Source organism: Doryrhamphus excisus, linkage group LG22, assembly GCF_037039965.1.
Source record: "Doryrhamphus excisus strain RoL-2023G ecotype Guam linkage group LG22, RoL_Dexc_Guam_v1.1, whole genome shotgun sequence".
Lineage (NCBI taxonomy): Eukaryota > Metazoa > Chordata > Actinopteri > Syngnathiformes > Syngnathidae > Doryrhamphus > Doryrhamphus excisus.
The window spans coordinates 12589952-12606763 of record NC_136378.1 but is presented as its reverse complement, the minus strand read 5'-3'; the positions used below and the strand labels follow the sequence as shown (position 1 = coordinate 12606763).

At 39.9% G+C, this 16812-nt stretch overlaps 1 protein-coding gene across 4 annotated transcripts in view; it reads right to left on the bottom strand.

The window, feature by feature from the left end:
* Nucleotides 1-16812, bottom strand: part of LOC131110175 (traf2 and NCK-interacting protein kinase) — a 34033-nt gene that overhangs the window by 16643 nt on the left and 578 nt on the right. For 3 of the 4 annotated variants that reach the window (XM_058062995.2, XM_058062996.2, XM_058062997.2), the window contains exons 2-10: nt 15424-15489; nt 7033-7089; nt 4965-5090; nt 4721-4831; nt 3137-3227; nt 2872-3002; nt 2562-2616; nt 2369-2447; nt 1181-1353 (exon numbers count right to left, since the gene is read on the bottom strand). In XM_058062995.2, the coding sequence (XP_057918978.2) occupies nt 1181-1353; nt 2369-2447; nt 2562-2616; nt 2872-3002; nt 3137-3227; nt 4721-4831; nt 4965-5090; nt 7033-7089; nt 15424-15489 (889 nt within the window). Of the gene's footprint in view, nt 1-1180; nt 1354-2368; nt 2448-2561; nt 2617-2871; nt 3003-3136; nt 3228-4720; nt 4832-4964; nt 5091-7032; nt 7090-15423; nt 15588-16812 lie in introns of all 4 variants that reach the window. The other variant, XM_078788360.1, reaches the window with a different exon arrangement.

Below are 16812 nucleotides of genomic sequence, written 5' to 3'. Positions count from 1 at the left end.
GCATATTGTCTACTGAGCAGAAAGATGGACCAAGGGAGCGTGGAACAACATTTGGTCAACATATGGCCTGGAAGTATCTTGGGAAAACGTGAACATTTAACTGACACGCCATATGTTGAAAGTAACATGTGGAGCGGTTCGAGTGCAGGTGTTTGCTCCAACCAAAGAGAATGGGAAGATCAATTCTCCATGTGTCGAGGACAGAGGAAATCTCTCTGCCGTGCTCTCCGTTGGTGATGTCATTTGGGCTCGTGCCACTGCTATCTGAGACTAAAAGCATTTTGCTGAGACACAACACGTTTTATGCCAAAGTTTGATGACACAAAAGACACAGTTCTGGAGGGAATGATTCATCCTCTCAGATCTTGGCACTTGGTTGCAGTATCACTTTTGGATATGCATTCAATCACATCATCTTTTTGCATGTGTTCTTAATGAGTCTATTGTCTTTCTCAACGATATTTGTATGTTTACTCCACACACTAATATGACTATCATTTCTCTACACATATTTGGACAGTCATTAGCGTGTTTTTATAAGCGAACAGAAAATTAGACCCAGATGGCTTTTCTGCTCCCTACTTCCTGCCCGCCTTAGCTTCTCCAACTTGGTCTGCTCTCTTTTTAGTCTCTCCTTGAGACTTTCTTTCTCCTCTGTCAATGGATACATCTGATGAGTAAGACAAGCGCCTAATAAGGCGTAAGGGAATATAAATACATACTATACAAATGATGCGACTGTCCTCGAAGACACAAAGTGGCAACAAGATAAACCACCACCACCTTCCAGTTTTGACATGCGTAGCATCAAAGTGTCAACACTTTCAACACTCCTGGCCTGAACAGACCAGCAGTTGGAACCTTCAGTGCTGCTGTTGCAACGCCTTCTTTCCATGCATTATCTGTTATGATTGTTCTCTCTAAATTTAGTGGGTGCAGCTTCAACACCGGTGCATCTTACATATCGGAAATTGATTCAGTGCATTTTTAGCAGCAAGTATTCAAGGGTGTCCTTATCTGGAACCTCTGCTGAAAACACATAAATTACCTCCATGTGTACCTGACCTAAACATGCATTGCTGATCCAATTACCATACTGATGCTGCATCATCAGTAGGTGAATGCAGTGACCTGTGACCAAGAATGATATTGCTGAATGTTTGTTGAATGACACCATTACCTTTCTCCTTCTTCTTTCTGGTTCTGTCCAGGTGATCCTTGAGCATGATGCGCACTTGTCTCTCATTCGTCAAATCTCGGATGAAGGCATGCCTCAGCAGGGCATCTGTTGTGGGTCGGTGCAGATGGTTCTTAACTAGACAGCTATCAATGAACGATAAAAAGCGCTTGGACCTGTGTGAGAGATTCATAGAAGGTAACCATGAAAAAATAGCAATATGTATATGAATGTAAATTAAAACACACTCCTATTGATTTTTTTTTTAAATTACAATTCATCCAGAGAGCACTTTGTAGTACCAGTATTTCCTCTTTGCTTCAGTGAAATGTAGTCACAAATGGTAAAATAATTTATGCAATTGATATACAAATGTGGTTTATGACTCAGAATTAATTCAAAACAAAATAAACATAGAACTTACCTTTTAAACAAAAAGAAAACGTTCATTTGAAGGTTGAACTTTTATCAAGGAGTAATTCCAAGGCTCCCAATGTTTCAGAAAAGCATAGCCTAGCATGTTTAAAATGCTGCAAAACATACATTGGTATGCCCGGAGCTGTGCTGGAGCCTAAAGGCTGTCTTGGATAGAACTGCATAGCCCAGACCGTTGGAGCTATCTCAGGCTGTGATATGAACTTGGGTTTCCCATGACATGAATAGTGAATGAACACACCACTAGTTCAATCTGAAGAGTTGATCTATTATGTATCCAAGTGAAGCAGACGTGAGGACAGAAGAGTAGATGGAATGAGAGTGTGAACTTTTAACTTTACATTATGACAATTATCTTTTTTTTTTCGATGCTTATTATGGAAATCTTTTCTCAAAAGAGTTGACAATCTGTGAAAATGTCTGTTGCATCTCTTGAAAGTCTTAAGTGGTTGTTCGGTGCTACCAAAGCAGCTGAGTTTGGGCGAGAGGCGGGGTACACCCTGGACTGGTACTGCTCAAGCAACTGGGGCTTAACTTTGCTAAAAAATGTATTTTCAATCAATGTTATCTGCAGCGCTACCCCGATTAGGATTAAAAGTAGCAATAACTTTTATTGATTTTATGCTTTTTTGTGACAGTGAAGGCAAGATAAGGGGCTCCATTGACCAAGACTCACTCCAAATATACTTGCACCAACTAATTACTAGTAACATGTTTTAAAGGAAATAGAGTCAGATAGTGTGTGTGCGTACTCACCATTTCTTTGACTTGAGTCTCGGTGGAGGGTTCCTTGGAATCAAAAACAGAGCTCTCATTGGGTGCATGTCACACAGAGCTACACACATACACACAATGTTCAGACAGGGGCAGAGAAGAAGTGGCAGTCAAGATAAATCCCGAGTGGGGAAAATACATTTGATAAAAAGTAATAGTGTGGTAAATGTCTTACGAGGTGCTCCTTCTGCCATCTCTAAAGCAGTGATGCCTAAAGACCAGAGGTCACTCTGACAAGACGGATAAGAAAAAAATAGTCAATTGAGTGCACACACAAACCTCTGGATGAGTTCTGCTCAACATTGCTGATTTCATGTATTTATTTCTGCAAACATGGTGCCGCGTGTAGTTAGTCATATACACCAGGAGATGGCGGTGACTTTAATATGAGCAACAGTATAATATTCATTCATTCATTTTCTACCGCTTGGCACATATAATTAAACAATCACTCACATTCATGTTTAATTCATTTACTTTCATACCCTGTAGTCATATGTGGCTTCGGGGTTCTCATCACAAGCAATGACCTCCGGAGCCATCCAATATGGCGTACCAATAAAGGTATTCCTTCGACCGATCGTCTTGTCCAACTGTGCCGAAACCCCAAAATCCACTGAAACACACATAATAGGAGAGCCAATAAAGTGATTGTGCCCTTGTCGCAACATTCCAAGTGTGTGTATTGTTGTGCCTGCAGGGATGTGCATGTGCTTGAGATGCCACAGTGCATGTGTCCATGTGTCATACCAAGTTTGACTTCGGCATTCTCTGTAAGCAAAACATTCTGTCCCTTAATGTCCCTGTGAATCACATGATGGGAATGGAGATGGGAAAGACCCTGGAGGACAAACATGCGCACAGTCAGATGACAAATGAGGTCATAAACATTCACTGAATAGAGAAACGGTATTTCTAGCTTATTCAGATGCTTTTCCCCTTCAGGAAAGAAAATACCAGACACTATTGGTTTAAGTAGTCGAGAGGAAATTAACGAGTGGCGGTGTTTTAAAGTGGTCGTGCGTGTATGTGTGTGCGCACTCATTTCTTCAAAGGGGGTTAAATCAACAGAGGAAGCGGGTCCAAATTTGACAATGACTCCACCATGTGCTGAGGGTCTGCGTATGTTATGGTGTTGAAACAATATGAAGACAGCGTGGCTGACGACAGCAGAGGCGACACTGGCGGCAGTCCAGAGCCCATTGTCCCTCGTGCATTTAACTGCTAAGAAGCATCCTCGTTTTATTGTTGCCACTAAGTTGACTGGTTGTATTACAGGAGCACCCGGTTTGTTAGTGCAACTAAAAACACAAATATCCTGTCCTGTTTCTCAGGATCTTGCCATCTTTCATCACGATAACCATAACATCTCACAGACTTGTGTAGAAAAACAATAAATAAAATCCGCGACTCCCTCCATGCCATAGTAAACGTAAGAGGAGGTGTTTTTCAAGAAGCATATCAGTTTAGTCTCGCTGATGTTTTGGCAGACGTTCAAACTTTGCACTTGTTTGCAGGACGCCCCCCTAGGGAGGTGTTCAACCGGTAGCAGACCTCGGGGAAGACCCAGGGCACGTTGGAGAGACTGTCTCCCAACTGGCCAGGGAACGCCTGAGGATCCGCCGGGTGGAGCTGCACAAAGTGGCCGGGGAGAGGGAAGTCTGGGCCCCCCTGCTTAGGCTGCTGCCCCCGTGACCCGACCACGGATAAACTGGCAGAAGATGGATGGATGCTGTTTTGTGGTTAAAACCAATTATGAATTTGTTGCCTAAATTAAGCATTTGCAGGCATGAAAATGGCTCGTATGCAAATACAAACATTGTGTCGTGACATATAATACAGACTACACTGGTCACTAGCTGTCAGAAATGTGCCTGTAATGTTCAGTGAGACACACAAGCACCAGACTTGATTGCCACGTATACAGCAGGTTTGCATGATCTCATAACAGGCACAATAATCCCTAACATAAGCTTGTGGCCATAATCCACGGAAACAACAGTATCTTGAACCCCTGATAAATAAGGAATCCTACCTCACGGAAATGATATACGTATGTATATTATATCAAGTTTGCAAAGAAGATACCGGAAGGCAAACGCAGACACAAGAGCATAGCTAACAGGGCGTTTCATGTGTCTCACACTGCCCACAGTTTTGTACACCTACAAGCAGCAACCTCAGTACTCCTCCAATGAAAAAAGAACAGATTTCAGTAGCAAAAGGAAAATATGCGGCGGGTAAAAGTGCACCTTGATTCACACTATGAGGGAATCGAACTCACATGGCTGCAAAGTGATGTGTTTGTAGCTCTTAATGTGTTTGTAACTTTACCCTGAGCACCTCTCGGCAGATGTAAGCGATCCAGTCCTCTTTCAGACAGTTACCCTTTGTCTTTTTCACCAAGTCTGTCACGGAGCCGGCTCCACAGTACTCCATCACAAGCTAGGTGGGCAGAAGCCGTCGGACAAACACACACAAATAAACGGACATAGTTGGGGGGGGACAACAACACAGACCTAATCTAACATCTCAAATATGTTAATGACAATAAGCAATGGATTGTAGAGGAACAAACCCAGAGCTGGTGGTCCTGTCCAGCAGGATTCTTCTTCACAAAAGCGCCATAATAAGTAGCAATGTTCCTATGATGGGAATAGCTCTTCAACATGTTGATCTCCAGCTTTATTTCCTCTTCTTCCTCCTATTCACAAGAGACACATTAGGATAATTGTATATATTTCTTTATATAATAAAGATAATGTATAATATAATAAAGATAATATAATTTATAAGTGTCTTGAACCAGTCATGATGTGCTATATATATCACTATATTACTTCACTTCACTTCATATTACTATCACTTACTATGGTACCCATACAGGTCATTGTATGGTCATATCACCTTGTACTTTGGTATGTGACAGAAATAAAATATTAAAATGTATGACCAAGTTTCATGTTTACAGGACGCCAGGCAAATCTCTTTCTCTTCTTCTCTTCTGCTTCTAATACATTGTTGCAATGCAAGTATGAACAGTTGTGACAAATACTGTCAAGATGTCCTTTATTTATTTTATTATTATTGCGCATGTATTTTCTTGTTTCAGCATCTTTTCAAACTAAAAAGTAAGGCTTCATATAAAATGCTACAATGTGTCTGTGTAAAGGTTGGCCATTTGTTAGGTCAGATCACTTTATGGAATACAGCCATGCTGGGACAAAAAAAGGGCCATACTTACACGGTTTTCCAAAAAGTTGGAAGTGCATTGTGCAATAGGTCTTGGTATGATCAAGAATTAAGATTCAAGGGGACTAAGGGTTTGGTCCACAGACAGAACAGCCATGCAGCAGCTCAAAAATGTGCACTAAAAAGGCCCTGATTTGGAATAAATGTTAATTGCGCTACAGCAAACACGCTGAGGTTTGGCACAGTGTTAGGCTGTGATTCCTCAAAGGTAAATCACTCCATCAGAAGCTCATGGACAACTCAACACCCCACATCAGGGTTAATCAGTTGGACGGGAGGGTTGCACAGCAGTCTTTGTTTTCATTCAATAAATCCAGAAGAGACTTGAAGAACTCTTAAATCTAGGTTAGACGAGATGGGTAGAAGAAGAGGTGAAAAAGGTGGATGTGGATGTTAACCAGGACAGCAGGAAACCACACGGTGCTTCTCCGACTGACCCCCTCTAAATGTACGCACGAACAGCAGGGGGGAAATGACACGGTAGAGCTTGAACTTTAACCCCATGTCACACGCAAAGGACCCTGCCTGTGGCTGGATTGTGTTTTGCGATTAGAGCAAGCATGCTAATGAAACATAGGAACTGCTGGCTACCAAATGTTATCAATATTGGTTTAAAATAAAGGACTAACGACAGTATATATGTCCATATCACAATTTAAAATAAAACTGATGTCATAGGGCTCCACCTTTAGCCACCCCTAAAGCTGCTTCAAGGATTGATATTTTTGAGAAACTAAACCTAAACTAACAAATTCAAATAATCCCAAATTATTAACTTGATCAAAGCTGGTCCATGTCCGACCTTCCTGAAACATAATAATGCTATTATTAACAAACAAATAACCGATTTGTGCTCTTGTGCTCATTTGTAAGCACAAGAAAAAGTTAGAAAACCTCCCACCGCTCACCTGTTTGGCCCACTATGTAGCTGCAAGACCACAAAACAGACACAAACAAACACATAACATCAGACCAGGATAGAATATACTTTTAAAACAGAACTGACATTTTAGACCACATGATTAACAAGAGAATGTGCTTCTCTTCCTTCCTTGTGTTGATGCTTTTGGAACAGAAAGGCCAGAATATTGTTTATGCTCTAATGACTTGGCGGAGGGCAAGAAAACTGTTAATTAGGAAAGGAAGAGCAGAGACAGACATATTCTGGAGAAAAAAAAGAGAAACACGGAATGACGGACGCAAATTCCCGATTCCTCAACCTAATTACGCTGATATTTTTTTCCCCAATCTCATTTATTCCATCTTGTCTGCTGTTGTTTTCGAATATGGAAAATATCCAAGATATTTTCACCAGGTGTCGCGTTTATGTGGAAGCAACAGAGTAGATTTCTATGGAAAAAAATACCATACAGCCTGATTGAACGCTATTTTACCTCTGTGACTTCCATGACTTTGATAGCTGCCATCTGTCCTGTTTTGACATGACGACCCTGTTAGGACACATGAAGAGTGACATCATAATGACGGAAGTGCAATGGCTACACCAGAAAATGCAAAGCACTCAATAGCAAGAAGAAGGTTGAGGCCAGGATGGAATATGTCTAAAAGTACAGAGATAAGCCTCAAAAGGTCTGAGACAAAAGTTCCATGGTTTGATTCTTTTTTTATGGATAATGTTTTTTTGGCAAGCGCTAACATTTCACATTATGTTGTGTGCTGTGACCAGCTACAGCGTGACTCCCATTCCATCTGTTCATGGATCATCTCACATTATCATTCATTAGTGCTGCGTTCCTATACATTTTATACTATAAATGTTTGTGAGTTGGCATATTTCGGCCTTAAACCTGGATTACATCACAAGGTAATTGAAGAGAGAACGGTAGGGTTTAATCTAATCAAATCATGAGAGCAATTTTTATGGCAAATGTTGATCCAAAATTGGAGAACGTTAACTTCAATCAATCAGCAGTGGTCCTGGAACACATCTTTTCAGCACATAAAAGGAATTTTACATTGTTTCCAGTTCTTTTGGTCAATGTCCTCACACTTCATGGCTAAGTCTTCACATTATAGTGTTTTCATTTACCATCAAAAAGGACAAATTGTGTCAAGCATAAAAGCAGGGATGAGACAACGAGCAGGGTATAGAAATTAGAGTAAGGTGAAAAGGAAAATTGAATACCTTGTCAGGAGGCTGACAAGATAATATTGTGCCCCCTTTACGATCCTTTAAGCTGAGACAGGTCTCAAAGCATGCAAGGATGTGTGAAATAGACCGGCGGGTATGACAAATCTTACGGTCCTTCTTACAGTCGCTAGACTGACACTAAAAAATATGCTGGCAATAACTGTGTGCAAATAGGGACAGGAAAGAAAAATGTATTTTTCAAAATATTCCCACATTTTGTGTCGTTTCATATTTTCTATGAAAATGTTCCCATTGAAAATGAATGAGCATGAACAAATCATATAACATTAACATTAAGTAAATAGTAAATAAATACAGTAAGTCAAGTATAAAGTAAATTACACAAGTAAATTATGTGAACAACTATTTAAAGAGGCCGCACGGCAGACGAGTGGTTAGCACACAGGCCACATGGCTAGGAGACCCGAGTGCGATTCCGCCCTTGGCCATCTCTGTGCGGCCATAGACAGATAGCTGATATTCCTCTTATGAAAAAATACAATATATTTCTATAATAGATTGGAGAGCTCCTGTCAAGCCAACTAACCCTTATTCATTCTAACATTGACATAATTTCCATAATTGCACAGAATTTTGGCATATGAACTTGACTGTGATAAATAAGGAAATGGCCTTCCTGTCTTTCCTGTCTCATCGTCTGCTAACAGTGCTGCCACCGCAAGTTATAAATGTGATGTGTTTTACTGGGCTACTTATTAACGGCATGCATAAGTCACTGACACACACACACACACACACACACACACGGCTCTCAGCCAGGATTAATGAGAGGAAGCTTGTGGACTTTCTGACACTATCCAATACATCACACACACACACACACACACACATATATATATATATGCTCAATATTTGTGGAAAAGCTACACACAAACAAGGAAAGATACCATTGCTATCTCTGACACAAAGAGTATCACATTACACTATAAATATTGTGCCAGTGAAAAGGTTACTATAATATATTCATACATATGTTAATTAGATACAATAGAGACATTTATAATGTAAATGACAAATGTGACAAACACTTATTGCCACTTGCTGGTTGATGTCTCGGTCCTTTTCTCAATCTGTCTGCCTCAATCTTCTCTCTTTTTTTTGTCTGCAGCCAACAAGAACCTGGAAGTTATTTACTGTGAGAAAGGAAAACGGTGCTGCTAATATTTGCAGTTTATGCCCAAAGATGTACAATAGACTCGAGTTAAAAGCTTAATTTGTGGTTAAAAACTTAATTTGTAGTGTTTGTTCCATTAGATTGTATCAATTTATACAAGACTGATCCAATATATGTAGGATTATTATTTTGGTGCACATCTAAGATAGATGAAATACTTCAAATCAAGGTCAAAAATACTTTGGACTAACAAGATATTTTTTGCTGTGGATGTCACTACGCAAGTTAGTTTAAATACACATTGCGACCATGGGGGCGGCCATGTTGCATTCCCTTGCTAAGAGATTATTCCAGACCGTTCCACACTGTCAGGAAGTGGGAAATGTTGACTGTTAAACAGTACTGACTAAACTCTTCAGGGACCACTCATTCACATACCGAGAACTACGTCTCACTCCAAACCCCAACAGTAGCTCCTCCAAAGATGCTAATTAGTCCCGTCACTAGAAAAAAGCGTGAAGATCAGCAAGGGGAATTTTTAAGACTATAATGTCAATCCTAATGAATACATTACAAAATGACAATAAATACCAAAAATATTTTCTCCCAATTCATTGCTAAATGTTGGTAATGGTTCAATCAAGATCTTTCAACATTACTAATATGTCAGATATTTGAAAGTCTGGAATCTGGAATGTAAACAGGGCCCCGATTCAGTGAAGATGTTGCAGGATTTTGTGGTGATGGGACCGGGCCCCAGGCCTTTGTTTGCAGATGGGCGGGGGGCATTATGGCAGTGCGGGTGGATTTGTGGGCTTGCAAACTCCACACAGAGGGAGGGTGGAATTGAACTCAGGTCTCCTAGCTGTGGGGCCTGCGTGCTAACCACTTGATCGCCATGCAGCCCTCAAAATGATCAATTTTCATTTTTGGTTCAGTATGAACTAAGTAATAATTCCTAAAATTACTAAAAATATGACTTCTTTAAATGTGACAACCGACAAGGGACATGAGCACAATACAAAGCTCTAATTCTCTGGGGGGGCGGGGGGGGGGCTGTTTTCCTCTTCTCCAGTTTTCATCAGTCTCGTTCCCTCTTCCTTCCTCCTATACTTGGACTCTCTGCCTTTCACCTCTGCTTTCCTTCCTTTCGCCTGCCTTTCTCTCTCATGGCTCCGCTTTGTCTTTCTGTCTCCTGTTCCACTTCAAACACAAACAGACCAACGTGCGTTACAAGATATATTTTTCCATTTCATGCACCATAAGTTTGCTTTAAACCAATGAATGTATTTTGCTATATTAAATAAAGAATTGCATAAGATGATTAAAACAATTCACCTAACGTTGTCCTTTTTTGGATTGTTCTCTTTTAATCATCAGATGAATCAAAAGAAGTTCAGTGGGATGAGTCGCACCCCAAAAAGCGGAAGTGGAACCCTTGAAACCAAAAAGATTTGCAGAAGGCCGTGTGATTCATATTTAAAGATTGCATTCCAGCCAGCTTTGTACGGCCATGATATTTCACAATGATGTCAAACGTCACACACATCAGCTGCGTGAGCTGCATGGTGAGGAAGCTCTACTACAACTGATCAATGGCCGCAAGACGTCTTCTTGTTGCACTCGTTCAATTTATACTGCAGTTTTTGAGGTATTATCTCACAGCAGATAAAGGGTTATATCTTTGCAACATCATAATTCACACATTAAATGTGTGCACGCACACTTTCATGGCACAGAAGTGGCTTGCACGGAAGGGAAGTTCCTTCTACAAACAGGGAAACGCCCAGTGTGTGTATAAGTGTGTGTATAAGTGTGTGTATATGTGTGTGTATATGTGTGTGTATGTGTGTGTGTGTGTGTGTGCATGCATGCGTTGAGAGAGAAAATGACGACAAGTGGGTGAGTGAGAAGAACAAGCCCAATCTGCCTCAAGGTGATGCAGTCTTTAGATATTGGTTTCAATTTGTTGTGTATTTTTTGGTGCTTAACGATGTGTTTTCTCTTACCTTAACTTGAATTTCCCAAAATAAAATTCAATGCATTTTCTGTAGCGCTTGGTACCGCTCACTAGGGTGACTGGTCGCCAGTTCACAGCGGGAAACTTTTTTTTTTATGTGACATTTTTCTAAGAAGACTCCCAGGCTGTTAGAACAAGGCTCTTTGTCTGAGGGACATAACTTGTCCAATACTCCTACCATGTGACTCTTACTATTGCACATAATGCACCCTTTACTGCCAATGTGTGCGTGTGGGCTGCATGCCTTGTGTGCAAAAAACGGCAGTTAGCAATGTTGGATAAATAAGGAGGTCAGAGGGCAAGGAGTTCATTGTCTGATGATGATGATGAATCAGTGGTGACAAAACTGGAACGCTTCTAAATACAGCTGATGGGGTTTTTATCTATACAGTATGCTATATGAACAACAAATACGTAGCAAATGAACATGTGTAAAAGATGTAAATGTTATGTTAAAAAGAAATTCGCTTGTAACCAATTACTGCCATGACAATGGCATACCATTGCTTTGTTAAAACAGTAGTGTATAATATTTAAACCTTTACAAAGTAATAGTAGTAGTTATTGCCAGAGTGGCCGTCGGCCCTTTCTTATTTGATGGTAAAACTATGTGTCACATGGTCAATTTTTATATTGTATCCAAACTTGCCTAGTTAAAACCATCTGACTTGAACTACACAGTATGTTCCCCCTCAGTGAAAGTCATTTCTGTGCAGCAATTGTTCTCCGGGGTGACCCAAAACAACCACACATGACCTTTAGCAGGAAGAGGTCTCTCCAACTATGTTGTATAGTCTGCAAGGCTGCATGAAACTGTTCATGTTTTGAGCAGAGTTGAAACAATCTCAGATGTTCTGTATGAAATGTCACAAAATCATCCAAGGTTTCACAATCTCACAAAATGACTATTGTTGTCTAAGTTTATGATCCTACTTAGAATCCAAACACGTTTCTCTCATTTTGTAGCCCAAAATTCTCCGACCAACAATGTGAACTTGTTTGTGTTTGTCAAATATGTTTGTTGCGAGAAACAAAAGACCTCAAACAAGAGGTGTTCTTGTTGGTTAGCTCTGACCAAACAACATCGTGAACGGTCTAGGATAGGTTTTTTTTTTTTTAACCCAAACATCTCAGATGACCTTTTGCTGCCCGAGAAGCAGTGGATGTTTGAACTTTAGAGCAGAACTAATCAGCAACAGAAGCAAAGTTTGGTCCACAAACCATCACCACAAACTAGCTTGGTGAGCTGACAAAGCCAATATGCTAGTTTTACCAGAGCATGAACAAAATGCTGGTATCCACAACTAACAATTTGTATGTCACAATTAATTTCTTTCTCGTCTTCTCACATTATTAACCAAAAAGCCGGTTTGCCCGCCTCTGTTGGGTCCCTTCAGCTCCATCCGCTGCCTTCTGAGCCGCAGAACTAGCCTGGAACAATATTTAAGAAGGCAAGAAGAAAATCACTTGGTCTGACCCACCCACCCTACAGGTTTCTGGACAACCTTCTCAAACTCCTGAGCCACTTTTCATCAAACATCCACTCGGCGATGGCCATTTGGAGCCTCCATCTGGAGCAATCCCAAGCCAGCACAGGTAGAGCGTGCAAACTCCACACACCGATGTCACAGCCAGATTCCAACCAGAACCTGGCTGTGATGCAGACGTAACAACATGAAGAGATTATTTCTCTATTTCAAAGTAAAGACCCTATTAATTTTCAATTACCTCCAATCAAGCTGCTTGACAGAATTGGAGTCAAATATCCTATAGATTAATAATTTTTGTCAGCTCTTTGCCTGTAGCAATTTTCAACCAATTTTCCCCACTGCTAACCAGTGATTGCTTGATGGGGTTTGAACATTTTGCAGTGTCCAATCAGCATTCATAAAATAACCTAGGATCAAAATAATGATCATAATTGAGGTAAAAATCCTCCAAAGGTTTTGTGTAATTCCTCAAATTTTTGACATTTATGCCATCCATCCATTTGTTATGCCGCTTATCCTCACCCTGTGATTGGTTGGCGAGCATTCCAGGGTTCCAAAGACAGCTGGGATAGGCTCCAGCATACCCCCGGTATAGAAAATGAATGGATTCAGTTTTATAAGGTGACTGTGCATTTGGCCCACGATGACAATAACGTTACAACGTAACGGAATGATTGAAGTGGCACTTCATAGAAATGAGATGACAGCGGAATGATGAAATATGGCTACACTAGGGCTAAAATATTAGAGGGAATTCCATGGAAGACTTGTGGCTTCAATGTTAGCATTGTCTTCTTAGTTGGACATGCCACAACAATCAATCACATTAGATACCACAATCCAAATGCTTACTAGTCACATGATGGGACATAGAAAGAAATATTTCATATATATCATAAGGCTAGGCTGATCCAAAGTTTATTTAGGTCACCTCATCTGAGGGCCATTCTTCCACATCCTGTTTTTATGGTTAGGAAATTGTAGAATTTCAGTCATGGGATCAACTATGTACTTTTGTTTCCTTGTGTAAGAGAAATCTGTGTGGACATAGACGGAGCTTACTGTGCTTATTTTGCAATATTTCAGAAAATAAACTAAGCATGCCCAAACCAATTTTTGAGCAAGAATGGCACACCTATTTCACTGTCATGGTTGTTTGCAATAACTTGCTTAAAATCCATCTCACTCTTATCAGCTCTACTTAAAAACTCCTTCAGATCGGCCAGTGCAAAATGTAAATTATAATTATTCGACTGCTTTTAACAGTTTGATAAGAAGCGTACAGCATATGTACGTCTGGAAAAAGTGAAGTCGCAATATTCAAACTGTGGATCCCTGCACGCTAGCCATTTAAAATTCAAGGCCCCAAATTTGCAGCAATTCTGTTTTTGCAGAAAAACACATCTCATTCACCATAAAGTAGTAATAATTTATAAATATACCTTAAGTGCTACTTTATCCCACGAAAGAGCAGCACAAAACTACCACATGTAAAAGTGAGCATTGATGCAAAGAATACAATGAGACTGCATGATTAACTAAGTGACCTGAATTAGCACTTTTTGAACCCGCAGGAAAAAAAACCCCTCGTTACACATGGACTCCAGTTACATTATTCATTTGGATTAAGTCAGTTTCAAATCTTCTCCCGTATGAATGTCTTCATCATCATTCCCCAAACAGACCATGTATTATGAGGATGGGAAGGAATTTGAGCTTCAAATAGTGATAAAAGTGGCCACTACTTCCAATATGGCACATCGAGAATGATGAGGTTCGCCAAGACCAAAATGTTTGTTGGTTCACAAGACGTATTAATATAATTATATTAAATTTATTAAATATTACGTATTATAAAAAGACGTATTGGCACACACGCTGATGAAGACAGCACTATTTTTTTCATCACTACAAAAATGAAGGTTAGCTTTGTGTTTGTCCCCTTTCGTGAACTCATTTAGAATTTTTCTTCCAACCGACTGCTCGCTCCCAAAGACTTATTTAAACATCTTTTACGTCCTTTCTATGTGTGAGAGGCACAAAGAGGTGATGATGCAACTCCACAATAGAAGAGATCACGATTGATGCATTTTTAAGCCGAAAAAATGTCCACATGGTAGCAAATTACATTTTATTGAAATCGATGCGCTGCAACAACCAGGAAGTGAAAAGGCATGTAGCGCATAGGAGGTTATGCTTAATAACATGCGGAATAAATAGTAAAATAGTAAATAGTTCATAGTGTTAGATTTGTTTAAAAAAATGGCAGAGATGTTTGACATTTTGGAAAATACATATGGCTCAATTTGTGTCAAAGTGAAAGTTATGCTTGAAATGTATGTTTTTTTGTGCTTTGTTTTGAACTGATATTTTGCTTAAATGTTCCATGTTCTGCTGCAAAAAAAAAATCAGTCAAAATCATGAGATTTGTACCATCAACCGATGGCCGTAACCACAAACCACAACACTCACGCATGCATGCACAGGCACATGTCACCATGAGGAAGTGGACCAAACGTGGGACCTTTCAAATATGCTGCACATGCTGAAGGTGCCGGTGTGTGTGTGTGTGTGTGTGTGTGTGTGTGTGTGTGTGCGTGTGTTCCCACCCAAACGGAAGTAGCTAAAGTATGCGTTACTGGAAGTGACACAAATATTATGTTGAACTTTGTGTCCGTACTGACGCTGTTGGTGAATATTGAGATGATTTTAAAAAGTTTTAAAAACTAACTTACTGCCACAATCGAAGCCACAATGAATGTATTGTTGAAGACAACTGTATTAAAGGAAACTACTACATTCAGTGGTTGATGAGTATTTTTGGTAAACAGAGTGACTTTGAATGGCCGTCGTGTATAGGAAAGTCGCACTCATTTTCCTGGCTGCTCAGTACAATATGGCTAAATCATATACAGCAATAATAACCACTATAATTATAACAATCATTCGACATTCAATTGAAATGAAAGTCAGCAACATGGAACTCACCTTGTACACCTGACCGTATGTTCCATTGCCCACCACCTCCACCAACTCAAAGATACCTGCTGGATCCTACAGAAAAGGTGAAAAAGAATAAGAGACGTCTGGTAGGACTGTGTTCCATGGTTGTGGCTGAAGTTGCACAATGCAGAGTTGTCCTGGGAAAGAGACTGAAGAAGTTCAATTGCAAATCTGGATGACATTATGAGCTTTTGTTTCGACTATGACCAAAGCAGCTGTTAACGTTGTACTTATATTGGAAACAAAGTGTGATTAACTGTTTAAAAACAACTTAGTTATGTTACTTTACACAAAAATGCCTTTCTTAACTTTGTGGCCATGCAGGGTTGGGTGACACTGCGATTATGGTATCAAACCAACACCAAGTATTGCCAATATTGATACTGTTACCAAATTATTTTCAAGCTGCAACAACATCAAAGAACTTTCCCTATTCTAATGTGAGTTACTACATCTTCTTATTGCTTATCGTGTCTACTATCTTAGGTAATATGTGTGTAAAAGTGGTTATAGGGGTGCTATTTCATGTCTACAAAGCTCTAATAATGGTAACATTGTATTTAGAAAGCCGTAAACAGTGTAACTCCAAAACTATTTTATTTATTAATATTGATCTGGAATCAGTTAACCAAAATAAACCAGGGACGTCTGTACATGCTATTGGGAGCTGGTTTTAAAAAGCTGGTTGGGACCTAATTCATGCAATTTTCTAGTAAACACAATGAGTGAGACTTCAGGGTTCCTATTTTTTTGGACATGAAGTTGTTTGACATCCCCATCAACAGTGTAGTACATCAACTGTAACTTACCCCCCAATTAGTCTCATGAGCTCCCAGTTCCGTGACATGGAACATAGTTCTGTTAAGTTGCTGGTTTGGCTTCTCAAAACAACACGCAACTAAGCGGAGCTACGTTTCTTGTCACGGAAATCCAACCAGGACTGGACTCGGGGGACCAAGTGGCAGAGGTAAGTCACCATGGATGTACTACACTGCAGATGGGGATGTCATACAACGTCATGTCAAAAAATACGAACTGTGCCCTTAAAGACATACAAATAAGTTGTATCCCATCATAATCATTAATTGTGTTCATGCTGTTTTGAATATGTAGTGGTAAATATTTTAAAGTGCTGCATGGATTAAGCTTCATTTCCATGCATTTCATTTGCTTTACATATGCCACAGGCGATTCGTGTTCCAAAGATACTCAAATCAAGCTTAGATGGGAAAATTATTTATGACATAACAGACATGATGCAGACTTGAAAACATATGCTGGCATAATTATTGATTTGGTAGATGCACTGAAATGTTCCAAAAGTGTGATTTAAATCGGTTATTTTTGTTGTTCTGATCCAAAGTGAGGAGTAAA